Source organism: Trachurus japonicus, unplaced genomic scaffold (assembly GCF_045865225.1).
Source record: "Trachurus japonicus isolate A0001 unplaced genomic scaffold, Traja_1.0 AP030825.1".
Classification (NCBI taxonomy): domain Eukaryota; kingdom Metazoa; phylum Chordata; class Actinopteri; order Carangiformes; family Carangidae; genus Trachurus; species Trachurus japonicus.
The window spans coordinates 90,276-111,955 of record NW_028220958.1 but is presented as its reverse complement, the minus strand read 5'-3'; the positions used below and the strand labels follow the sequence as shown (position 1 = coordinate 111,955).

Sequence of the window (21,680 nt, the reverse complement as noted above, 5' to 3'; positions counted from 1 at the left end):
CCTGAGGTGAGGACACCAAAAACCCGGGTCAGTCCCCCAGAAAAAGCCTCCACTGAACGACACACCAGGGACCGGCGTTCCCATTCAGCGGTGGCCCACTCACGTGCCCTCCCTGTCAGATTGGTCACCATGAAAGCCACCCTGGAACGCTCAGACGGGAAGGAGTGCGGCTGCAGTTCAAAAGTGAGTGAGCATAAGGTCAAAAAGGAGCGGCAGGTACCTGGGGAGCCATCATACTTCTCGATGGGGGGAGACCGAGGTTCACAGCGGGCAGATGGGTTAGGCTGAGGCAGTTCTGGGGGAGGAGGTTCTGCAGGTTCCACTGCAGCAGGGGTCCGGGTGCTGGCAAATGCCTGCTGGGTCTGGGCAGCAAAGGCCCGGAGCTCCTCTGTCATGGAGGCCTGGAAAGATTCCTGCTGTTCCCGCAGGCCCTGAACTCCTGCAAGCAGCTTTGTTAGAGCATGTTCATGATCCTGCAGTCGTCTGCCTTGTGCAGCAATGGCAGTACGTATAGGGTCCTCTGCTGAGTCTGTCATGGCCAGATTGTACTGACAAGGCCAATGACTAACCAGAGACTCAGTCGCAGAGTGATCACACGCACAACACAGTACAACTTTCAAAAACCTTTACTTGGAGGGCAGGCAGGGTCATTCACGGGAAGGCAGTCCAATAAACAGGCAAACAAATCCAAAAAGGGCAAGGCAGATCTCCAAGAACCAAAATGACGAAAAACAGGTCTGAATAAAGGGTTTCACAAAAGAACGCGAGAGAGCACAGCACACAAAGGTAACAATGACAATCTGGCAAAGGGAGGGGGCGTGACCATGGGCTTAAATACAGGTGTGGTGATTATTGGCGGGAAACAGAACAAAGGAGCTTGACAGGAAGTGATGAACCAAAATGGGAATGAACTCAAACTACAAAATAAAACAGGAAGTCCAAAACATACAGACAGAAACCTGACAGGCGTTAGTTTTGTCTGTGTTTTCATTTAACTAATTTTTCTTTGTTTGGCCTCGATTTGATCACTGAGGTCAGTAGGTGAACTCTAGAACGGGTTCTCTCCTCTCTCTAATTTAGCTATAATCTCAGCTCTTTCTCTCATGTCCATCAGGGACTGAACTCGTCTCTTCCAGCCTGGTTTGGCCTCCGATTTTTCTTCCTCTATGAGCATGTCGATGTACTCTGGAGTGGAGGGAGGAACTGGCCTCAGTGCTATCTCTTTAAGTCTGTTTAGACACTCGCCTGATCTTTCCATTAACTTCACCTCTGCATTCTGCACGAAAAAATATTCCTTTCTAAACCCTGCTACTTTAACCTGCTTCTGCAAATTCTCAACTGAATTCTCCAGCTGCTTTCTTTTTCTGAGGACTTCCTGTGTCAGTGTCAAACTTTTGGTCTGTATTTGATTCAAAGCAACAAAAAACATCTTCATGCTTCTTGTCCCCATGTTCCAAAACATCTTATCAAAGTAAACATGTACATCATCCTCCTCACTCCTGCTCTCTGCTGCAGACGACTTGTTGTGAGCAAACAAAGCTGAATTGTTGAACTTGAAGTGAACAGGGAGTCCATCTTCTGTTTTAGGACATGGGACACCTGAAGCATTGATCACCTCTAGAACTGGTGGACGTTTGCCGTCTGCAAATGTCACCAGAAATCTGATGTTTTCTGCCACATCTTTTCCAAAGATTGAGAGAACTGAATCAAACACATATTTCTGTGTTGGTGTGAGTCGTGGTAAAGCAGCCTGAGCTACGAGACACACAGCATCAATCTCACTGACACCATGTTCAGAGGAGAAGAGATTACGTAGCTGCTCTACGATCATCTTGTCTCTCTTTATGCCTCTTGTGTCTCCAAAGCCTGGTGTGTCAACAATGGTCAGAGAGTAGTCAATGTTAAAACCCTCCTGATGGTTGATTTTATACGCTGTGACTTCAGATGTCTGACTTTCAGCTTGTGACTTTGACTGATCCTCATCAATCAACTTAAACCGATAGGAATCATCCCATTGAACACCTAGAATGTAATTGATCATCCCATTGATTAGAGTTGATTTACCAGCACCAGTCGCTCCAAGAAGAATCACAGTGCGATTTCTCCTTGAGCTTTCTCTGCCAAAGGTATACCTCCGGCATCCAGGAATGTTGATTCTTTCTTCTGTCAGAGGCAGTTTGTAAACTGAGGGGGAATCAGAATTTATCCTTTTACTTGTACGTTTGAGGTTTTCTGAGACAGGTTTGGGTATTGTTGTGCAGACATGAACAGTGATGCTTTCCTTGCTTCTGCCAGCTGCTCCACAATCAGCTCTGACCCTGACTGCATATCCAGTCTCTGACTGAAGTCCTGAAATGATCGCCTCTTCAGCCCTCGACACCAGTTGTTTCCATTGGAGATCTTCTTCTTGCCCCTCGCTGTGTGTTTGGGCGTACTCCACCATGTAGCTCAACACCTGCACATCTTGTCCAAGCTCAGCAGGTTTCTGCCAGATGACTGATATCTCACTGGAGTTTGGTTGAACTTGAGGTTTTCCTGGAGGGCTGCAAGGCAAAGTTTCAGTGGAACCAGTGACTTCAAGGACTGGTCCAACACCTACTGAGGTCAGTGCTCTGCATCTGAACACATACTCTGTGTCAGGACTCAGATCACTCACTGTGACTTCTCCAGCCTCTGCTGCTGTCTGCTGCTTCCATCCATCCTCTCCACTGACACGGTACTCTACAGAGTAGGAGCTGATGAACTCTGCTCCAAACCTGGGTGGAGAAACCTTCAGAGTCACACTGTTGTGGTTTCTGTCACTCACTGTCACAGTTTCAGGCTTTGAAGGAGGTTCAAAGTTCTTAGTGACAGAGAGGCCGTCTTTATAAAGGTAGATGCTTGAACCTTTCTTTGTCTCATTTGTCAAACCGACTGTCAGGAACTTTATGTTCTCCTTCTCCTTGTTGGCCTCCGCAAAGTCAATGAACAGCTTTGCTTTATGCCTCATTTCATCTGCTACTTCTTTTGAAGCAAACCACTGTTCCTTCTCCACATCATGAGTTTGTGGATCTGCTTTGGGTTTTCCTCTTAAGTAGGTTGATAAATCTGAGAGGAACAGTTCATGACTTCCCAGTGAGGTGAAGACAAAACACACAACATGTTCCACACTGAGGATTTCTTTGTGCAGATGACTTTGAGACTGGACGACCTTTGTGTTCTTCATCATGTTGGTAAAAGACATCAAAGTGTAGATTTCTCTCTCTTTCCAGTCCATCCACTCATTCAGGCTTTCGCTGTTGAAAGGAGAAGAGTGTATCTTCTTCAGGATCTCTATGAGCACGACCTCCTCTTTACCTCCTCCTCTGATTGAAGGAAGTGTCTTTGCCAAGTTTTGTTGAAATTCCAGTTTGAACCATGAGCACTTTTGTTTAAAACTTTTAAGTTTTTGACCAATCTGTGGGAACTGTTGTACAGTTGTTGTTCTCACTGCATCATTGCACCTCATTTCCAGCTCATTGAAGTCCTCTAGGACGCTCTGAGCTTCCTGAACTAATCCGATACTTATCTGACGGACAAGTTTAGCAGCAGAAGAGTCTAAAGCTGTCAGTGGAATCAGCCAGACCTTCACTGGTACAGCATTTTCTTTATTGGGTCCCAACAACTGTGGGAGACTTTGGTAGACTTGTACTGCATCCTCAAAGGACGTTGGAGGTTTCTCAAGAGAAAAGTCTCCGTAGAATTTGCAGGAGAATTTCTCAACATTTGCTTTGTCCTTGTCGTCCATCTTCAGTGAACCTTCACCATCTATAGAAATGCATGGGATCTTCTCAATCATCACTTTCAAGTTTCCCTGAATGTCTTGATGGTTTTCGTTTTCTGACACCTCACGGTCAAAGACAAAAAAAGCTTGTGCCCCATGAAGAATCCCTGTGACTACATGTGTGGCTATTCCTTTATCTAAAACATATGGATGCTTCACATTGCCTCTTCCTAGATGATTCATTGACAGCTGCTGGAACGTTGTTGTTGTCTCATATTTCATTGTTACTCTGGCCTGGTTTCTGGAATCCTTGCTATCATTCAGGTATTTGGCAGATCCATCAACCTTAACCAGTCCACACAGGAAACTTGCTTTAAGAGAAGCTTCAACATTAAGAGATGAAGATTTATCCTCAATTGATTCAGATGCAACAATTTCAAAGTCACTGTAAGGTTTCGTTTTTTCTCTTGCATCTTTTTCCAGGACATCACGGTCCCACAGTGTCATTCCTGTAAGAAAAGAAAATAATATGTTTTTTGTTGTCTTTTATGGCGACATGCAACTTCAAAATAAGAGCACAGAACACAAATATATGAGAACACACATCCTAAGATGGACACTGTCCAATGGTCTCACATTTTCTGTCAATATAGAGCAAAAAGCCTCGTACAGAATAAGATCCCCAAAGTTTTCCCCAACACCAGTCATATAATACAATATAATATTAATATATTAATAATATAAATATAATAATAAAAGACTTTGATGCAGACAGTATCTTCACATGTTAATTCTTACCAGGTATCAGTGAGTCTTTGCGGCAGTCGTACAACATCCAGAGGCTGAAAGGCCGCCCAAGAGCTGCCACCTCCATCGTCTCTCCAGATTCACCTTCCATTGTCCTGTCTTTAGAAGAGACAGTTCAACAGATACTTTATATGCTGACAGAATGAGGCACAAGTTGTAGCCGATAGATAATCAGCTGAATCCAGAGATAAGAATTATGCTGCTTTCCCACTGAAGGCCGATGCAGGTTTTTTGAAAGCAGATCAAAGCAGATCAACCCGCTAACAATCGGTATATGACTCCTTTCCCACTAGTCATAAACACCCAGGTCTGTTCTCCAGCCTGCAAGCTATGTGGCTGGCTTAAACAGGTTGTTTTGGTCAGTGGGAAAGGGGTTTTACAGTGTGACTTCTCCTTGTTAGTTACACCTCGGCATCCAGAAATGTTGATTTCATCTTCTGCCAAGGACAGTTTGTAAACTGAGAGGGAATCAGAAATAATCCTTTAAATGAGTTTGCATATGTAGGTTGTGTTTGGGTTCTCCAATCCCCCTTGGGATAAAGAGGTGAACCCCTCCCATGCCCTCATCTGGGCTTGGCTCTACTGACTTATCTCTGACTGCAGCTACTGGTCTGTGACCACAGACAGAGGACCCACCAATAGTTGTGCATTTTAGATTAATCTGTTTAGTTTGTTATTTTATTCTCTTTAAACATCTAGTTCTATGATTGGAAAATGCTGAATACTGTGTAATTGTCCTCCATTGTCAATCTAAGCTCAAATACAAACCCCTCTTGTTCTGTAGGCTACTCTTCACTTTTTAAATCAAGAGAGAGAAAAAAAACACATGAAAACTGTTGTGTCTTTAACAACATATGTTGTTAAAGACACAACAGATGTTGCCGGAAACTTTGTTGCGTGTTGGTTCAGACTCGTCGCCAGTTTTGTTGTGTCTTTAACAACATATATTAAAAAGGAAGTGGCGGCGGACACACTGTTGCGGGTTTACTTCACAGACTTTACTACGGACCAGACGTTACCATAGAAACAGAACGTTACAGCACATATCACCACACACATTATAACGGTTACTTATCACTACTCATTACTGCTTCTAACTACATGAAAATATGCTCCATACACTACACTTCCTCCCCTTTTAGATAAATACTTCTCACACTTAACATAACGAAAACATTAGATTCAAATATTAACTGTAAATATATACAGTATGTAGATAGGCTATATTCAAGCTACTGTATGTCTGTGTGTGTATGTAGATCGTGTGAGCATGAGTGGGTGTGAGTCCCAACAGTCCATAAAAGCTCACAACAGTCCATGGGTGACACAAATGAAGATTACAAGACCAGCCTCTTGGGTGGTACTCTGTGTCTTTCAGGGTATCGCCTCTGGATCTGTGGGGTGGATTTCAGAGCTGTTCTCTGTGGCAAGAGTCTGTGTTGCAGGTGACATTTCAGTGGCAGTGTCAGGATCGGTGGGTGATGTGTCAGGTGATGGAGAGATGTCGCACTTTGGCTGTGCGTCCAGAATCTGATCCACATGACGTCTCCATGTTTGCTTGTAGTAAGTAAGTAAGCTTTATTTGTACAGCGCCTTTCACAGACCAGGGTCACAAAGCGCTTCACAGTTAAAACAAAAACAAGCTTGCCAACATCAACGGTGTACATGAGTGGTCCTGTTCTTGTTGCTATTTTTCCAGGTGTCCACTTTTCTCCTTTGTAGTCACGTGCCAGAACTTCCTGTCCAAGCTCAAAGTCTCTTACAGCCTTATTTGACATTTGGCTAAACTGTTTGTTTTGCACTTCTCCTCGCAGATTTGGTTTTAGGAGATCGATGCGGGACCTGAGATTTCTGCCATGGAACAACATTGCAGGTGTTTGGTTTGTTGTTGCATGAACTGAATTTCTGTAGACAAAGAGGAAGTTGTCTACTTTGTGTTGAGTAGGAATGTCATCTTTATCCATCGCTTTAATGGACTTCTTAAAGGTTTGGACAAACCTCTCAGCTAAGCCATTTGTTGCTGGATGGTGAGGAGCTGACTTAAAATGTTTGATGCCATTTTTCTTCATAAATAAGTTGAACTCCTCTGAAGTGAATTGTGGTCCGTTGTCACTCACAATTTGTTCAGGTAGGCCATTTCTAGCGAAGATGGTCCTGAGAACACTAACAGTCTTTTCTGATGTGGTTGACTTCATCAGAATTACTTCTGGACACTTTGAATGAGGGTCCACTGCTATGAGGAGCATAGAGTTCATGAATGGTCCAGCAAAATCAATATGCACTCTTTGCCATGGTGCTGACGGCCACTCCCAAGGATGGAGAGGTGCTGGTGCTGGTGCGTTTTGGACTCTGTGGCATCCTGAGCAACTTTTGGTGATGTCCTCCGGTTGTTTGTCGATGCCTGGCCACCAAACATAACTCTGGGCTAAGCTTTTCATCTTCACTGTGCCAAGGTGCCCTTCATGGAGAGTCTCTAACACCCTGGCACGCAGTTTTGCAGGAACTACTACACGGGAGCCACATAGCAAGGTTCCTCGACAGACGGAGAGTTGGTCTCTCCTGGCTGAGAATTCAGGAAACATGGGGTTCCCATGTGCAGGCCATCCTACACTTTTGACAGTGTGGGGTCATTCCTGGTGTGTCTCTGTATCTCTGCATTTGTCACAGGAAGCTGATCCACCACAGTTGTATGAAACACTTCCACTGGGTCTGGAGAAGAAGTCTTTTCTTCCTCTGTTGTTGACAGTGGGAGGCGTGATAAACTGTCTGCGTTGCCGTGTTGTTTAGTCCCTTTGAATTCAATATCATAGGAGTGAGCCCCCAGGAACAGGGCCCATCGCTGCAACCGGGCCGCTGACATCACTGGAATCCCCTTCCATGGGTTAAAGATTGACAACAGGGGTTGGTGGTCTGTCACCAGAGTAAATCTTTGTCCATACAGGTAATGGTGAAACTTTTTAATTCCCCACACAAGGCTGAGGGCTTCGCGGTCAATCTGTGCATAATTTCGTTCTGCACTTGTCAGTGATCTTGAAGCGAATGCTATGGGACGTTCAGCTCCATCTTTCATGGTGTGTGACAGTACACAGCCGATTCCATATGGGCTAGCATCACAAGCCAGTCTGATGGGGCGTGGTGGGTCGTAGTGAGTGAGCAGTCCATCTAATGTTATGTTATGTTGGGTGTCGCCCAGTCACTCCATTCGACTTTTGTCAGGATACCAGATGTCACCAAGCTCTGAAGTTCAGCCTCCACCTTTGGACGTATCGCATTTGGCACTGGACGAGCTTTGTGGAATTTGGGAGATGCACCTTCATCCAGCTCAATCCTTCCTTTTACTCCCTTTAGTGTGCCTATGTCAGCTTCAAACACCTTTTTGTGGGTATCAAGTAGCTGAGACAGTCTTAAATGTTGTTCTTTGGCAATATCTGATTTTTTTCATTGCTATTATATTTTTATGTATTTGATTAGGCCTACATTTACGCACTGATCATTAAACAAACAAATCAGAGGTCACTCAGCAGTTACTCAGTACTTGAGTAGCTTTTTCACCAAGTACTTTCTACTCTTACTCAAGTAAATATTTGAATGGCTACTTTTTACTTTTACTTGAGTAATATTATTCTAAAGTAACTATACTCTTACTTGAGTGCAATTTTTGGCTACTCTACCTACCTCTGCATACAGTACATCATCAGTTGCAGTGTTTTATCCTTGTATGTTACTGTCACTTTAAGTTTGCCGTTGGGGCGCACCTGTTCACCTGTGTAGGTCTTCAGTCGTACAGAGGTCTTTAGTAGTGGTAGGTCAGGGAAGAGTCTCTTGTAGTCAGCATTTGAAATGACCGATAAGGCTGACCCTGTGTCTAGCTCCATCTTTAGGTTGATGCCAGACACCTGTGGTGTGACCCAGATTACTTTTCTGTCGTCATATTGTTTATCTTTAAACGAGCCAGTTCATTACTGTCAGACTCAGATGTTGATCCATCTTCATTTACAGTCACTTTGTGTACATGTTTACCTTTGTATTTCTTTTTTATCCTTGTATCCTTTTTCTCTTTGTGCTTCCTTGCTGTTGAATTTCTGTCTGCACACTCTCTCTATGTGTCCAGGGGTCTCATTTCTAACCGTTGCGTACGCACAAAACGGGGCTGAAAGTGGCGTACGTGACTTTCCACGCCAAGGTTGTGATCTATAAAAAACAAACTTGACGGGAGAATGTGCGCAGCTCTAAGCAAACTCTGACCCATGCGTACGCCTGGTTTGGAGGAAAAGGGGAATTGGCGACACAGACGGTGTGGTGGTGAACTGAAGTCAGACTCAGGAAATGATGATTGAGAAGAACGATTATTGTTTTATTATCGGCCGTCACACATTTAATTTCAACCCGTATGCGTTAGATCCATGTTGCCACGGTGATTTAATTCAACAGCGCCCTTATTTTGCATCGGACTGGTGTTTCAGAAACATCTTCTTAGAATCTAACTTAAAATTCAAAATCAAAATTCCTTCTCTATATTTAATCACCACCATCTCTCCGTCATATTGTCCACTCCCAGAGCGCAGGAGGAGGAGAGGACGCCGCGGCTGCATGAGATAAATACATGCTGTAAATATCTATATGTTCCTATGATACTGTGAACGTATGATCGAGAATCAATTAAATCTCAAACCCTGGGGGAAAAAATCCAGTAATCGTTCCCATAATTGTTACATTCTGTTTTCTTGTTATCAAGAGAAGTGTCATGTTTGATCATTCCTCAGAATGTAACTGATTCTGCTAATTATTCAAAGTTTTTTCAATCAGTCTAATTACTGTAAATAATACAGCGGTGCGTAATTCTGCACCACGGCACCGCTGGAGGAGAAAGGAGGGAGAGGGAGACCATGATGAATGGTTAATAACTCGTTTCAGATTAGAACTGTTGTCATTGTTGCACTGTAAAGATTTTCGCCGTGAATTTACAATAAATTATTGGATAAATTTTGCATTACTTTCACAATAAGGTTACTGTGAAATATACTCACAGCAATTTACTGTAATTTTATACCTGTGATATTACAATGCATTGTTGTAAAAGCACAGCTGTATACTGTAACTTCACAGCTTCAATGACAAAGCAATTACTGTGATATTACAGTACATTACTGGGGAATTACAACCTTTTGCTGTACATCATTACAACAAGGCCCTGTACTTTTACAGTGTGTACTGTAAATGTAATGCACAAGTTCATAGTAATTTATTGTGAATTTACAATGTATACTGTGGAAGTCATATAAGTAATGCAGACAAAGTTTCAATTTACTGTTAGCCCAATGGCATATTTATTTACAAATAAAACATACATACATACAGTAAATGCCAAGATATTCAAGAATTCAAGAAATTCAACAGTTATAAACTTTCCAAAGCCATCTTAAAGGGATAGTTTACCCAAAATTGAAATTTCACTCATTATCTACTCACCCTCATGTGGACTAAGGGCAGGGAGAAGTTTCAGAATTATCCGTGGCTTCTCTGAGTTACAGGGGGTCTCGACGTAGCAGTGCATGTCCATATGATGGTTGCAAATGGATACCACTTTTCTTCGTAACAAAAAGACACACCAAAAAACATCCAAATACCTCCATGCTGCTCGTATGTAATGTCCGTCTTGTATTGAAGCCCCAAAATGCGAAATTGTCCCCAAAAAAATTAAATAAGTCCATTCTTCAAGCTTGTTTGTAGCGGAAGCTTCTCGAAGCTCCTCTTCCTGGTCCGTCAAATTTGGACGAACCAGGATCTGTCCTCTTCGAGAGAAGAAGAGCTTCTAGAAGCTTCCGCTACAAACCAAGCTTGAAGAATAGACTTATTTAACTTATTCAATACAGACGGACATTACATACGAGCAGCATGGAGGTATCTGGATGTTTTTTGGTGTGTCTTTTTGTTACGAAGACAGTTGGTATCCATTTGCAACCGTCATATGGACATGCACTGCTACGCCGAGACCCCCTGTAACTCAGAGAAGGGACGGAGGACTCTGAAACTTCTCCCAACCCTTAGTCCACATGAGGGTGAGTAGATAATGAGTGAAATTTCAATTTTGGGTGAACTATCCCTTTAAAATACAGAGAAATTGTACAGAAACGTGGAATTCACTACCTAGCTGTGTCACAATAACAGTAAGAGGATAGGAATGAGGCCTACATGGCAAAATAAGAGAAGGGAGAGAGCAATGAAGGGATGTCAGAAAGGGGTAGTTTCCTCAAAAGGGTGCTCACATAAGGGTTCATTGTTGTCCACTTCTTGGTCTTTGGTCCACTTCTTCCTCGATGTCCAAGAAGCACCTGTTAACAAGCAAAGATAGTTTCAGTTTTAAATAGACTTATGTATTGCAGGCAGCATTTGTCAAGGCATTTTCCCATATCACACCCTAATAGACTTATAATCCAAACTTGTTGGATCTCCTTTGATCATTCCGAAAAACTAACCACATATTGGGATCTAAACGGTTACTTGCATGAAAAACATCAAGATTGCTGATCACTGAATTAGAAACCTATACTATAATATGAATTACAAGATCAAATCTGATCTTTATACAATACCTTTAGTGACTGTCCAGCGACAGGATACTCAAGGTTGAAGATGCAATAGCTGCTGAAGAAAGCAGGGTGGGCCCATCACATGTCCCTCAATGGATATCAGCCATCCAGAGGGCTTCATCATGTCACCTGAAATGAACCGATAAAACATCATGTGTTATGAGCACTTTGAGATCTGTTTCAAATATAAAGTGCTCCACAAATGTTCATTGTGGCCATGTAAATTCCTAGAATCAAAATAAAATACTGAGTTAGAAATGTGGATAACAGATCCAAGAAACTTTACCTTGATTGATCAAGGAGGCGGTGCTGGGGAGTTCTGCAGTATTGACGTCCATGGCAGTGGCACATGGCTGTAAAATAGTAAACACACCATAGCAGATATTTAACATTAAATATTGTTCATTGGTCAGAGGTTTCATACAAGGTAATACATGGCGTCTAATGTAATCACTTATTTTCCATTTTAATAATATTTTGAATAAAAAAAATCTTACATCAGCTTCAAGCATTAAATTCTCCTTCGGCTTTTTGAAGTCCGACATTAGGAGCAGCAGGATGCAGGCAGACTCGTCAGGGTCTGGATCACAGCAGGCCACAACATCTCGGATCTGGGGGACATCGACGTCCGTCAGGGCCGTGGTGGTGTCATTTGAATGTAAAAACATTGACATGACCAAGTAGGGGAAATAAAAAATGTAAAATTAATTTCACACATATACTGTATATCAGAAAATGTTCTAGCTGGTATGGGATCGATACGGCCGAGGTGTCCCACTTTCTTCAAAAAAAGCCCAAACCCAACTATATGATCAAATGTTGAGTCATTATGACCTTTAGCCTATAATCTTAACACATTAACGTTTTATACGGTTCAGCAAAAGCATGATGTACGGCAGCTAACGTTAGTAGTTGGGTAGCATTAATGAAAAGACAGCTATTAGCAAATGCTATGAGACAACCTTTCGGGCACTTGCTTAAAAAAATATGAAATGTGTCATGCAATATACGTTCATTTGAAAGTAAAAAACCCATAACATTGGAGTTATGCATGCAGCTCACCTTCTCCATTCAGTCCAGAAGAGAAAATGGCATCTTCAGGTTCAGTTGGTTCAGTGCGTCGGTTAGGTGTCATGTGACCATGGAATATTTGAAAAAACAATATTTTACTGTGATAAAACTGTTGAATGCTGTGAAATCCTTGCATGTTTTTACGGTGTTGCTGTGACATTACAGACCTTGTTGTGATATAACAGGAGTTTTTTGATTGCAGTATTTAACTGTAAAATAACAGTTAAAATCTGTAAAATCACAAGATTCTGTAGTTTTTACAGGTATTCATCGGGAAATTACAGGAAAACTTAATTACAACAAGTTACTGTAAAATAATACTGTTAATTATTGTGAAATCCTTGTAATTTCTAACAGTGTGTAAATGTGCCGAACCGGGTCCAGCATGTGAGAGGCAGCGCACCAAAACAACACCGTGTGCGCTCTGAGCCGCTGACGCCGTTAACAGCTGCAGCAACACGTCACGTCGCCACTTTCACACCTGCAGCTAATTCACAACAGCGACAGAACAAGAGCACGTCAGGCTCATTGACATGCAGATCACATTCATGTGGTGGTTTGCATCGACCATCTAGGGTTAAAACAGGGCGTGTACAGGGCAGAACGTGAAGTGGATTCAGCTGCGCACACTTGTAGAAACTCTCTGATTTATAAAGGGAAGTTTGCCTGCAAGTGTGCGTACGCAGGGTTTTATAAGTCTGAATATTTACTGGCGTACGCAAAACTTGGCTTTTGGGCGTACGTACACTTTTAGTAACGATCCCACGCACAGTTTTATAAATGAGACCCCAGGTCTGTTACACTTTCTGCAGTTTTTGTCCTTGAACCAGCAGTCATTTGCACTGTGTGATGTTTTGCCACATCTGTAACACTGATGCTCTTGGTTTCTTGCATCTCCAATTGACATTTTGTGAATGCCGCTGTCCTCTGCCTTTCTCTGTAGCTCCAAAGCATCCTTGGTTGCTGTCTCCATTGACACTGCAATAGCCACTGCTCTCTCCAGTGTGAGATCCGTCTCGGACAACAGTCTCTTTTGAGTGCTCTGACAGTGCATGCCACAAACCAGTCTGTCACGCAAAGCATCAGAAAGTCCAGATCCAAACTCACAAAACTGGGTTAGTCTGCGCAGTTCAGCAATGTAATCCGCGATGCTTTCATCTTTAGACTGATTTCTGTTGTGAAAACGAAATCTCTCTGCTATCACAATAGGCTTTGGGCTCCGATGATTCTTTAACGTTTTAACGATGTTATCGAACGTCTGTGCGGCCGGCTTCTCGGAAGCGAGCAGGTTTCTGAGCAGGCTGTACGTCTTAGCGCCCATTAAACTCAGGAGTGTGGGAACTTTCTTTTCTTCACTCACGTCATTTGCTGCCAAGTACAGTTCAATCCTCTCAATATAAGAATCCCAGTCTTCATTTATACTGCTAAATTCTTCTATTTTCCCGACGTAAGCCATGATACGATGTGTCCGTTAACTTTTGTCCACCTCCGTATTCCGCCGTTGATCCGGTTCAGACTCATGTAACTCTTTTCTTTCGTTTTCTCCCTCTTTTCCGAGCGCCGCCGTCTGTGTCACTTCAGCCGATGTTGCCGGAAACTTTGTTGCGTGTTGGTTCAGACTAGGGATGCACATGATTAACCGTTTAACCGTTAACCGATAACAAGAACTTTGACCGATTAATACTATCGGTTATTTATTTATTTTATTAGCTCCTTATGTTGTCAACTCATGGGGGCGTGTCGACACGTGCAGAGTTCACGTGCCTTCAGTCATATTTCCCAGCAAAAAGTTATACAGGAGGACTGACAGTATGTGCAGCAGCCCCAGTGAAGGAAGATCAGACAATAAATGTAGCCTACATGGACATAGATGTGCATCACCTGTAACTACGGCGCTGAAAAAAAAAAAAAAAAAAGAGGACGTCGCTGCTCTCCAGTCTGTTCACCTGCAGCTCTCCTGCAGCTCGACAGAGGAGCTGTCAGAGGAGCTCTGCTGCTCCTTCAGCCTGGTGTTTGGCTGCACTTTATATAAAAACAGTTCTACATTGGACGATCTAACCTCCGGAGCGTGATCAGCTGAGACAGAGCGCACTGATCAGCTGTCGCGGCGCACGTGTTACCCAAAAAAAAAAAAATTGGAGTGATACATTTTTTTATTTTTTTTTGGCCGTGCGCCGCAAGTGTCTTAATCTTATCGGTTAACGGTTAATAATCGGTTAACAAGCGTCGGTTATCGGTCAGAAAAAAAATTCAAAATGTGCATCCCTAGTTCAGACTCGTCGCCAGTTTTGTTGTGTCTTTAACAACATATATTAAAAAGGAAGTGGCGGCGGACACACTGTTGCGGGTTTACTTCACAGACTTTACTACGGACCAGACGTTACCATAGAAACAGAACGTTACAGCACATATCACCACACACACAGTGTTGGGAAGATTACTTTGGAAATGTAGTTGGTTACAATTACAAGTTACCCTGTTGAAAATGTAATTGTAGTGTAACTATTTCAATTACTTCCTCAAAGTAATGTAACTAATTACATTTGATTACATTTTAATTACTTTTCTTAATTTTGAATGAATGCTCTCAACTTTTAACCATTTTCACACTTTCAGACCTAACAGTTAACCTTTCAGCAGTACTTAAACATAAAGACAATATAATAATAGACTCCACAAGATACCTCTTTTTACTGTGAGAACAGCTGTATACTTTACATTAGGCCTATAGACACATAAGGGTAAGGGTATAGCTGTAACTCTTCAGATTCGACATGACAGTTTAGATGTCAATACATCTTCACCGCTGGCAAACACTCTTTGCGCCACAATGGTATTATGATATTCACAGCAACAAGCAATTATTAGCCTACTAACAGTATAGCAAGAGGCACACAGCTATGCATGACTTCCATACCATTAGTGTAGATTTTTGAACCCATCTGCAAAATGTTCACAAACACTACAGCAGTATCTGTACAACCTCAACTAGGGATGGGAAATCGGCCCTATAATCAGATCATTCGATCGTGGACACTGTCCAATCGCCGGGGGGGGGGGGGGGGTTCAATTACGTCATCTTAAAAAAAAAAAAAAAAAAACTTGCTATATAGTTCCGTTCATTCATCTCCGCATAGCGCTCACTCTCCGTTATGGTCGTCCACACACACAGACAAGCGCGCATGCATGACGCGCGGGTCGGATTTTTTTTCCAACCCGCCCCGCACCACCGCATCTATTTTCACAACCCGTCCCGCCGCTATTAAACGTCAGACAGCGGCTTTTTACTTTGAAAGGGCAGACAGAGGCGCTGTGCTGCCGGTAGCTTGTCAGTGTGGAGCTCGTGAGGAGTGAGAGAGTCACAGTGCAGCGTGCAGCAGCCGCGGCGGCCGCCTCCTCTCTCTCTCCCCGGTCTGCTCTCTGCTCTCAGTGAAACCAGCCCCGCTCTGCTGATGCGTCCAGCCGCCGTCTCACCCGGTTCCCTCACACCTCCGCCGGCTTTCCCGTCAACATCAGCGCACCCCTGCTAACACACTCTGGACTTCATCATCAGTTTTTTTAATGACCCGCCCCACCCCGCACAGCCTGGGTCCGCGGCATGCACCTCCGAAAAAAAGTGAGAAGGAAAAAAAAAAGATGCAACAGGGTGTGTAATTAAGAGTTTAATATTCACTCCTCTGTTGCACAGATCCAAGGGCTCTGTAAGCAGACATGTTGCTCCACGAAACATTTTCAAGTAGCGCAGGTTCTAGAGATTATTTCTTTAACATCTTATGGCAGTAAATTAATTAAAGATCGCCTTAAAGATCACCATTTGAAAAAAAAATCACGATCGTCCCTTCGATCGCCGATAGACGATCCGATCGAAAATCACTCCATCCCTAACCTCAACAAGAGCCAGCGGAGACCGTGTGAATCACATACGTGAACAGAGAGAGAGAGAGAGAGAGAGCGTCAGCTGTCCCTCTGTCACTCTCAGCGTCGGCATGGTCCGGTAAAATAAAACCAAACTCATCCATCCAGTCACTTTGCCACCTTTTGGTGCGGGCCATGTCATTAATTATCTGACTTACTTGGATATTTCACTCAGACGACCAGCGGATCATCTGGTGTGTGAGCGGTAGCCTATTATGTTCCTTTTTTATTTATCCATTACGCGGTACATCTTCACATTTACACGCTCTCTACACAAGCGTATAGGCCGACGTACAGTGTGGGATGACATCGAAATAATGTAGGGCAGTGCGCACCTGTCTCTCATCTTGCCCACAGAGGTGCAACAGTGTCAGTGTGGATCATCGCGGGTCAGACATTTGGCTCTTCCGTGTCAGTATCCAACTTGCGGCTTTGGAAGGAGGACGTTGACATGAAAAAACTATTTGATATATCCGAGTTTTTGCGATGATTTTTTCAAATGTAACTAAAGCTGTAATCATGGAAATTTATAAAAGCAACTGTAATTTAATTACACATTTTCCCACAGTAATGTAACGGATTACAATTAGGCTACGTAAATTTTGTAATTAAATTACGTAACGGCGTTACATGTAATTCGTTACTCCCCAACACTGCACACACATTATAACGGTTACTCATCACTACTCATTACTGCTTCTAACTACATGAAAATATACTCCATACACCACAAAAACGACATTCATTTTTATAAGACATTCAGTACGTTTACATGCAGAGCTTAATCGAGCTAGGCTCAAAGTTCGATTTTGGCGTCAAGTCAGTTGCATGTATATTGAGACAAGGACAGAATCCTTGTCTCAATATACATGCAACTGAGAAAACCGAATAACTGACGGGGTCCGCCCCCTCATGCGGCGTCACCCGTCATTTCAGCGGGTTAATACGCCTCCTGTCCTGTTGACTTTTCTGTCACCTCGTAAAAAACTGAATATAAACAACTTAGTAAGCTTAATAATAAATTCTCTCTCTCTCTCTCTTAGTAAGCTTAATAATAAATTCTCTCTCTCTCTCTCTCTCTCTCTCTCTCTCTCTCTCTCTCTCTCAAGATCAAATAATTGATTTTAAAGCAGATATCAGTGGAATGTTTTTGTTAATATAAGTCCTAAATAGTCCTATTTTCCGTCAGCAATCACTTACATGAAGTATTTCAGCCTAAACACGAGTCTCTCCGTCACTCTGCTCTGCTGTAACCCGAGGAGAAAATTTTCCTTGTGGGATACAAGTGTTATCCAATGAGGGGAGAGAACGGCATGAAGGGCTGTGTGTGCAGCCAAGGGATGCGCGTGAATGTGGTGACGTAGCACGAGGACCAATTGATGCCTGACAAGGGCGGGGGCTGCTAACTCATGGTGCGTTCAAGGAAACTCGTACTTTGTGTTTTTCCTTCCTGTGAAGTCATACCAGTTCGATCTGGTACGAGTTCACGGGTCGGAAGTTACGAGTGGCCGTTATAGGGAACTTTCACAGACAACAGGACGGTAAAAAACACGAGCTACGGGTTACCTGGAACGCTACCAAGTCGTAGTTGTGACTTGAAGCTGTAACTTACGGTTTCAAAAGCCTGCCTTGAACACAGCATTAGCCGAAACGGCCGTGCCGCTGTTATCTGCTTTAACCTTAATCTTAAACAACTAGAAATTAATCTGAAGAATATGTAGAAACAAAACCCATATTTAAAGCAACCAAAATGAAATAAAGACATTATCACTCTCAATGATAATTTTAACCTTAGCAGCTTTAACCTCCTATAAACACGCACAATCCATACTTTTAACTTTTTAACCTTTTAAAGTCTTTTAAAATACATTACATTTTTAACTCTTTTTAAACCTACATAATTTCAAATATATGACATTTTTAACATGATTTATTAATTGACATTTTACCTGAGTTTGATACCATGATTTACTACTTTTAAATACACACATTTTAACATGAATTTAACTGCATGATCCACTAAACTACTAAAATCCACATAATCAAAAGCTCACTGGCTCCTTCTTCCTTGCTTGAAACAAGCTTTTAGTCCTGCGTCACTTCTTCATGTCCATTTCCATGTCTCCACACACCCTCACACGCTGCTGACCATCCTCAGAGTGCCTTCTCTGACTCCTCTGATCACTAAATCAACTTCACCTGGTGCAATCAATCAGCTCCCCTGGGCTGGGAGTCACACCCAGACCTGAAGCACCCAGGCAGAGAGGGCGTGGCCTGCAGCTCAGCTCAACAGTGTTTACATGCACTTCAGTTGTTCAGTTATAGTCGGATTAAGGCAATAATTCGGTTTTTTCAAGTGTCATGTAAACGTACTGATTGATAGAGAAGAGTCTGAACTTGTCCCCTGACACAAATGAATCTGTGTTCAACAACATTTCATCATTTTATCAATAAACAAGACTTCAGGAGCATCATATTATTAACATGAAACCATCAACATCACATTGACTCAGGTACTCACCATTGATCAGCGAGGGAGCAGGAACTGTCTCTGTTTTCTCTGCTGCTGCTTTATGAAGCTGCAGTCTGCACACACACACACTCACACTCCAAGCCTGAAAGTGAAAGTAAACTAGCTGCATTTTCTCCACCCATACTGATCATGATGCTGCAGTTATTTTCCACAGAGTAACATCAGTCTATCCACTGTCCCCCCACTCACAGTCTATCCACAGATATTGATCAGAAAATTGATTATTGATTGAATTGAACAGTGGTGAAGTCCACACTCTGTATGGTGTAACCCAGTCAATAAAAAACAGTTAAAGGGATAGTTCACCCAAAATTGAAATTACACTCATTATCTCCTCCCCCTCATGTGGACTAAGGGCTGGGAGAAGTTTCAGAGTCCTCCGTGGCTTCTCTGAGTTACAGCGGGGCTCCGTGCAGCACTGCATGTCCATATGATGGTTGCGAACGGAGCTCACTTTTCTTCGTCCAAAAAGACACACCAAAAAACATCCAAATACCTCCATAGTGCTCGTATGTAATGTCCCTCTTGTATTGAAGTCCTGACATGAGAAATTTTTCAGAAAAAAATTAAATAAGTCTATATTTCAAGCTTGTTTGTAAAGGAAGCTCTCAGCACTGCTCTTCCTGGTCCGTCCAAATCTCACGCGATTTGCGCCGGCGTCAATTACAATTCAATACAATACAATACAATAAATCTTTATTATCCACCATGGTGGAAATTTGCCTTCGGCTCACCGTAAAGATACAAAATTTCATTAAAAACATACAGCAGTTAAGAATGCCGTTAAAAACACAGTTAAAACATATAGTTAGAAAAAAGGAAAAAGAGTTAACAGCTAAGAGCAGTTCAGTGTGAGTGCATCACTTATGTTGAGTTGAGGAGGCGAGTAGCGTTGGGGATAAAAGATTTTTTAAAGGTAGTCAACTTAACAGTATTATATGAGAAGAGGGTATTGAAATACTATAACACATTCATTTTATTGTGTTTCAGTGTGAATGTTTAAACAGATTACTGTGAGAGATGTGCATTATTTAAATGTATTTTCACTTGAGAGTGGGACAAGTTGTGACCTGCACATTCACCACGCTATGAAATAATAACGGAACGGAACTTGTTTTAGAGGAAAATGCATGATCGCCGATGTGCGTTCCCGTCGGGTCAGTCAAGTTTCGGCAAGGAGTTTCTTTTCGGCACAACACCGGCTTTGTCACATTGATGAAGGATGTGTGAGGAAGTCTGTCAAACCACACATGCAGGACATCACCCACCGCCGACACCGTCATCTCTGATACCATCAGCAACGCTGTGCACAAGAGTCACATTCTTTCATTTTTACAAAATCTAAAGCACTAGGAGAGACAAAAGCCTTATCCACACGAAAATGCAGCTTCAACAAAAACAATCTTTTTCTAGTTTGTTTTGAGAAAAATCTCCTTAAACACCAGCAGCATCGTTTCAAGAAATATCTACGTCCACATGGTTCCACTGTAAACGGCTCTAAATGCTGTAGTACATCCACCAGGCCTGTGTGTGGCGCTGTAACGCTGCCACACATAAACACCAGAAACAGAGAAGAAGACGGAAATCTTCCCTGCTGTATTCAAACCATGGATGTATTATGAATTAAATGTGGACTGGGAGTCGTGTCAGAGCAAATATGACGATTATGATGATTTAACGGTAGAGATTCAGCCACAGTGTCCGAGGGACCGACAGTAGTCGGCCATTGTTGTTGTTAGGTGACATCGTTAGACTGTAATGTCTAGAGGTGTGGCTCAGGCTACAGGTAGAGCAGTGGGGGGTATGACATCATCGTTTTGGAAAAGATCTGTCCAGTCAAAAACGCTGGGGCGACGTTATCAGATTTTCCCACTCTGGAACCCGTTTCCAAAAAATCCCATTTTCACCTCCTGAAAACGCTGTATCCGTCACACCAAAATTTTAAAATACTAATGAGGATTCAAAAAATCCGTATATTTGTGTGGACAAGCTCAAAGATACTGATCACTGTCTTGTCCCACAGGTTAAATACCTGGGTCTCCACACCAGATAGTTGGACCAGTCCCAGCCTGGTCAGATGCTACATGAACTGATGAAGCCTCTTGGATGAGAGGTGAAACGTCTTCCCAGACAAATAACTAAGTCCAGTTGCTTTCGATTTAACCTCCTTTGAGATACTATGACCTGGACAAATGAGAATATGCACAGGCGTCTTGTCCCACACTTTTGCAGGACACTGAATGCATCATGTTTAAGTTTCATCAGGAGCATGAAACCAACAGATCAAAATGTTCCTAAATACTGAAATTGTCTTTGGGCATCTCAACTTTTTAAGCTGAAGAAGGAGGAAGTTTCAGATTTCACTTTTTGTGTTTGTTCATGTTTCTGTTGGCGATGACGAGGCCTCAGGACACGCCCACAACGAGCCGCCGCCATCGGGCCGAAGTTCAGCACCTTGTCGTAGATTTGGACTTTTTCCTGCTTTCAAAATAAAACTTGAAACCAACCGGCGACAGGACAGTAGCGTCAGTAACTCCTTGACCTTTGACCTTTCAGTGAAACGTGTGTCGGTGTGTTTTATTGTGTTGTTGAAGATGTGGCAGCTCAACACTGACGGATGTTTGTTCCAGTGTTCGACACCGTTCATCACCACAGACTGTAAATTATGTCCAACATGTTTGTTGAGTTTAGTTTGTTTTAGCGGCTGCTCTGATGTTTAGGTCAAAAAACAATAATGAACCTCACTGTGTATATGACATGTACAATATGATACTATATGTTTATATTTCTGTACAACTCTGTACCAGTTTCTGTTTCATTGGTTTCAGTTGTCGACTGTAGTTTCACTCACTGTGACGTGAAGACGCCAAAAATAAAGAAAATCAAATCCAGAAAACACTGTTTCACTTTACATTTTCATCTCCTTCACTGCTCCATTTATTTATATTATTTATTGGTTTATTTGACAGGGACATTGCAACACTAATCAACAGTAAAAGAAACTGTGAGTGAGCCAGTGTTA

General features: G+C 42.6%; 1 protein-coding gene across 1 annotated transcript; it reads right to left on the bottom strand.

Annotated features, from left to right (window-relative positions):
- Window positions 1-1,048: 1,048 nt before the first annotated feature.
- On the bottom strand, window positions 1,049-4,736 carry LOC146959969 (uncharacterized). The gene is made up of 2 exons (XM_085772745.1): window positions 4,541-4,736; window positions 1,049-4,251 (listed from the first exon to the last, which is right to left on the bottom strand). The coding sequence occupies exons 1-2, from the start codon at window positions 4,638-4,640 to the stop codon at window positions 1,049-1,051; spliced, it is 3,303 nt and encodes a 1,100-aa protein (XP_085628871.1). The 5' UTR covers window positions 4,641-4,736.
- Window positions 4,737-21,680: the final 16,944 nt, after the last annotated feature.

Bases quoted from the DNA above. Each gene is read 5' to 3' on its own strand.
- LOC146959969 (XM_085772745.1), bottom strand. From the start codon at position 4,640: ATGGAAGGTGAATCTGGAGAGACGATGGAGGTGGCAGCTCTTGGGCGG. The intron at 4,252-4,540 runs GTAAGAATTAAC...CTTTTCTTACAG, and splicing joins CAAAGACTCACTGATACCTG to GAATGACACTGTGGGACCGT.